The 4,662-nt window shown below is 43.5% G+C and overlaps 1 protein-coding gene across 1 annotated transcript; it reads right to left on the bottom strand.

The window, feature by feature from the left end:
* Positions 1-324: 324 nt before the first annotated feature.
* LOC103582771 (nuclear autoantigen Sp-100-like) lies at positions 325-3,563 on the bottom strand. Its single transcript, XM_008564279.1, has 3 exons — positions 3,431-3,563; positions 1,583-1,725; positions 325-403 (listed from the first exon to the last, which is right to left on the bottom strand). Exons 1-3 carry the CDS (start codon positions 3,561-3,563, stop codon positions 350-352), a joined length of 330 nt encoding a protein of 109 aa, XP_008562501.1. The 3' UTR covers positions 325-349.
* Between the last annotated feature and the right edge of the window lie 1,099 nt (positions 3,564-4,662).

Below are 4,662 nucleotides of genomic sequence, written 5' to 3'. Positions count from 1 at the left end.
AGGCAACAGTTGTTAAACGTATTGTTTTGTGCATTTCAAAATCGTGCTTACTTTTCCAACTGCAGCCCCAGCTCTTATACTTAACTTGAAGACAGTATGGCACTCAGATCTTTTATTAAAGCAGACATATAAGGTCAGTTCTGCATAAAAATATTATCTATTTTTAAGGATTGTTTCCACCCCTATCTCAAATGTTTTAAGGCTCAAAGAACTCCTGGCCTCGTACGTTGTATAATGTTTGAAAGCAACAACTGCAAAATCAATTTTTATCATGATTGGTCAATGTAGAAATGATAAGGCTACAGGGATGTAAAATGAACAATATGGTTGATGAGACACTGGGGCAAGGTCATGCATTAATCACCTGTTTTCTTGTTCTTGGTGGGCATGGTAAAAACCCCCTCTGAAAGAGAAAAGAGATTAGTGATACGATGGGTCCTTGTTTTTATTTTGTGAGCTTGGTTTTTCTGCCTTCCAGATAGATCTACGTAGATGTCCCACTGTCAACTCAAAATCAAGGTGTCTTTGTGGAAATTATTTCTCATGATTCCCCAGTGATTAAAGGAAGTGTTTAGACTCCTCCCTGGTGCCTCATGACCTCTGCAATCAGCACAGCAAATGTATCACGCCTCACACCCACAACTTCTTGAGATGACGTGGAGCAGATTTCCATGCCATCATTTCAACGTATGTAGAATGCCCCGTTTTACACTTTTGCTTGGTAAAACTGTTCTTTTAAAACCTAGCTCAGTGCAAATGGTTCCACAAAAATGTCCTCAGTCTCAAAGCCAGGAATGACCTTCCCTGCCCCAGCCACTGTGTCCCTTCCCTCTCATTGCAGCATAGACACACTGCAGTCCTGTGGTTATGAATGTGCAGCCTCCTTCCTGGTTAGGAGCTCACACCTTGGATTCCCTCATGGCTTTAGATGTAGCTCAATAAGTATTTTCTAAGTAGAGACCTTCTCTTTATTGTTAGAGTAGCACAAGATGTGACACAGAAAGAGCACTATATCCGGATCAAAGGACATGGGTTCATTTGCAACAGAGATTCTTTCCCTGCTTTGTCCACATCAAGGGGTTGATATGAGGAGCTAAGGAGTTGTTTTAAAATGAAACCTATTTATATTCTCTTTCAAGAATAAGCTTGAGGTGGCTTATTAAAAGAAATATTGTTGAAATATCGTATATTTCAAGGAATTACCCATACCAATATATTAGTTTTCGATATATAATTCTACCATATTACTCTTAACATTGGCCCCCAAGGTTTAAGAACCCTCTCCTCCCATTTAAGTTATTTCCATGTGATCAAATTGTGCGACTTCTTAGTGGCAGAGTCAAGGCCACAATTTACTGTCTACCTTCAAAAGGATGAGTTAATGCACTCAGGGGATTAAGCCATAATATAAGCCAGCCAAGGTAACCCCTGGATGGATGAAATGTTAGTAATGACATAAGCATTGTGACTTGGGCAAGGGGCATCATGACGATTTTCTGGACCCTGGGAAATTCTGCTAAAGCTTGGTGTTAGCGAATCATGAAGCTAAGTCCTTGATTTAAACCGTCCGTCACTAGGATACCTCCATCAGGTGCTTCAGGGGATGCCCGCCGCAGCGAAGGCTCAGCTTCCAGTTCTTGGAAGCTGCGTAGCCTCCTTCAATTTCAAATTTCCTGGGGGTGAACCACCTTCCATCCTCACTCTGTACACAATTCTCCGAGGCTCCTGTAAAACCAAGACAAGCTGAGCTCCCGACTGGGAAAACACCTAAACTTGGCCCCCAACTATACTGCATCTGGAGCCACCCACGGGCTCAGGATCAGTAGCAGGAGAGTCTGCGCTTTCCTCTCAGACATCAGGGGCCCCACCCCCAGCCTGAAGGCCAGGGCAGAAGAGGACTCCATGCCCTGTGTGTATATATTTCTTTGACCTTTATACAATGACAGGGAGAGTAATTACCACCAAGATTTACCTTTTAAAAGCATTTTGCTATATTTAAAAGAGAAACATGAATGGCCCTAATGAATGAGTAGATTTCTTTCTCCTCCTTTCTCTGTGCCCTGCCAGTCCATGTGACCCCAGCTGGCCATGTGGAAGCTGTCACTACAGCTACACCTGCCTCATCTTGGACAAAGTTGGTCATCCAGCTAATGGCAATCAATTATTTCTCATATTTTGGATTCATGGCTATTTTATGTTAAAAGTAATTATGGAAATATTATCTAGTGGGAAAAGTTAAATGACACATATGCAGTATAGTCATGGGGTAAATATTTATACTTGTTGGTGCCCAAAGAATTATATTATGGGAGGGCAAATCAATCATGGCAGAAGAACACTCATAATGTACTTTACCAATTATAATTTGCCAAGTATTTTATTTTATTTTTATTTTTATTTTATCTATTATTTCATTTCTTCTCTTAATAATACAGTGAGGCTAGTTTCAATTATTATTCTCATTTGGTGGAGGAGAGAGTTCGGGGCTGAGACTGGGAACCTTGCCATAGATGAAACAAACACTCTTGGTATAGCTGAAACTTGAATGCGGGTCTTTTGATTCTAAATCTTGTGCTCTTCCCACTTAGCATAAGGCCGTACAGGTGCTATAGGGAACGGGGCTGTGAAGGTTGATGTGGAATTTCTCAGGTGTGTACATTTCCCACCCAGGTGTTGAAGTGTTTGTCCTTGTGCTAGACAGGCATCCTGTAGGCCTTTTCCATGGGGAAGGGGAGAGGGCCTGGTAGGCTCATGTTTCATGAGTTTGAAGTGTAAAAATGTCATTGTTACTCCAACCTGTCCAGGGTGTTGTGCAGAAAAGAGTTAACATGGAGGGCCTGACACTATACTTAGAAGGGCCTATGTGCAAAGTTCACCCGTGGATGGCATCTGGGAATTTGGATTTCAGGAGGGTTCACACCAGTCCCAGAACTGATGAGTAGCTTACTGTGCCTGAACTGTCTGTGCATACAATATGGTGTATGCTGAACACCTGCTTTCCTCCTGGGAGTCTGGAATTTTGGTATGGCTAGGCAGAGGATGCCTGTGTAACTAATACCTGAAAAAACCCTGGACTCTCAGGCTCAGGCCAGCTTCCCTGGTAAACAACATTTCACACGTGTTGTCACAATTCATTGCTGGAGGAATTAAATGAGTCCCATGTGCTGCACTGGGAGAGGACTCTTGGAAGCTTGCTCTTGGTTTCTCTGGACTTGGCCCATGTGCCTCTTCCTTTGTCGCACTTTGCTTTGGCTCCTTTCACACTTATAAATCCTGGTCATAAGTGTGACCATATACTCAGTCCTAGGGGAGATCCTAGCAAATCACCAAACCTCGGAGACCCCCCCCCCAACACAGGAGTCTACTCCCTAAACACTATGCTATTCACATGGGCGTTTTTCAGTTGAAAAGTGTAGATCATGAAACTCACCTTGTTTCAATTTATCCTTATACAGAGTCCCCTTCGCCTTACCACAGGTCACGGGAAGTTCAGGACTTTGAAAGTTAATATTTCTATCTCTGGGAATTCTTGGACCTGCAAGGAAGCATGTTTTTTTCACCATCTTCCTCTAAAATTGTGTATGGTTTTTCCCAACCCATCTTGAGGAGCCTTTTTTATAACTTAAATGTTTTGGACGGATTTTCCCCAAGAATTAGCTATATTTCAAAGTCTTTCTTTTATGGCAGATTAACACCTATAGATAAATTCACCCTCCCCTCCCACCCTCTAAATCCTACACAAAAGCCTGGTGTGGCAGGATCTGAACTCCCAAGCTTGTTGGCTACGATTGCCTAACAATGACTTTCCTCCTGATAGTGTTTTGTTTGTTTGTTTTGTTTTTTGCAGCTGGCTGGTAAGGGGATCTAAACTCTTGATCTTGGTGTTATAACACGGTGCTCTAACCAAATGAGCTAACCAGCCAGCCCACTCCTGATGTTTTGAAGGGACATTCTTAGCTATATTATTGCTTTGAAATTATGCAAATGGAGAAAATCCCCACAGATTTTAGTCTTGTCTCCCGATTTGAGGCACTGACTGGGGCAACAGAGAGCAGGATGGCAGTGGGAAACCTAATGGGGCAGGTTCTGTCTCCCCCATTGTCTTCTGCTTTGCTGCACTTTTCCTTCACCTGAGCTTTGTCTGTGGCTGAGCAGGAAGCTTGGGGTATGGGGCTCTAGAAAAAGCTGAAAATTGCTCAGGAGAGAGGGCCTCTGCACACCACATAAGTGGGGCACTGGGAATCTGATTCCCCTGGAGCAGGTATCGAAGGTCTTAAATTGAACTTCAGCAGCAAGAGCTCCTGCCCCTCGGCCAACATTGAGAGGGATCCATCAAAGGCACAGCTGGAGCTTCTCTCGGATGGGAAGGGTGGGCTGTCCATGTTCCTTCCAGAGTGAGATCATATATAAATAAATTATTAGAGCTGGGGTGGGCCTAGGAGGGCACCCAGTCCAATTCACCCACCATCTTTCCCACATCTTCCCAGATGAGGAAACTGAGGCAAAAAGGACAAATGACCGGCCAAAGTTACACAGTCAAAGGAGTTTAAGAATTAGACCATGGGTCCTGTACTACCATTCAGGGTCCCCTTTGGTGGGAACCTGTGGTTTTCTACATGGGCAAGAGAAGGGTAAGCTAAATACCATGTGGATTGCACACTT

This window comes from Galeopterus variegatus, unplaced genomic scaffold, assembly GCF_000696425.1.
Source record: "Galeopterus variegatus unplaced genomic scaffold, G_variegatus-3.0.2 Scaffold17814, whole genome shotgun sequence".
Classification (NCBI taxonomy): Eukaryota; Metazoa; Chordata; class Mammalia; order Dermoptera; family Cynocephalidae; genus Galeopterus; species Galeopterus variegatus.
The sequence above is the reverse complement of the archived record's forward strand: the minus strand, read 5'-3'. Positions and strand labels throughout refer to the sequence as shown.

Bases quoted from the DNA above. Each gene is read 5' to 3' on its own strand.
- LOC103582771 (XM_008564279.1), bottom strand. From the start codon at position 3,563: ATGGTGAAAAAAACATGCTTCCTTGCAGGTCCAAGAATTCCCAGAGAT. The intron at 1,726-3,430 runs GTGAGTTTCATG...TTGGTTTTACAG, and splicing joins TAAGGATAAATTGAAACAAG to GAGCCTCGGAGAATTGTGTA. The intron at 404-1,582 runs GTATCCTAGTGA...TTTCTCTTTCAG, and splicing joins CCCTGAAGCACCTGATGGAG to AGGGGGTTTTTACCATGCCC.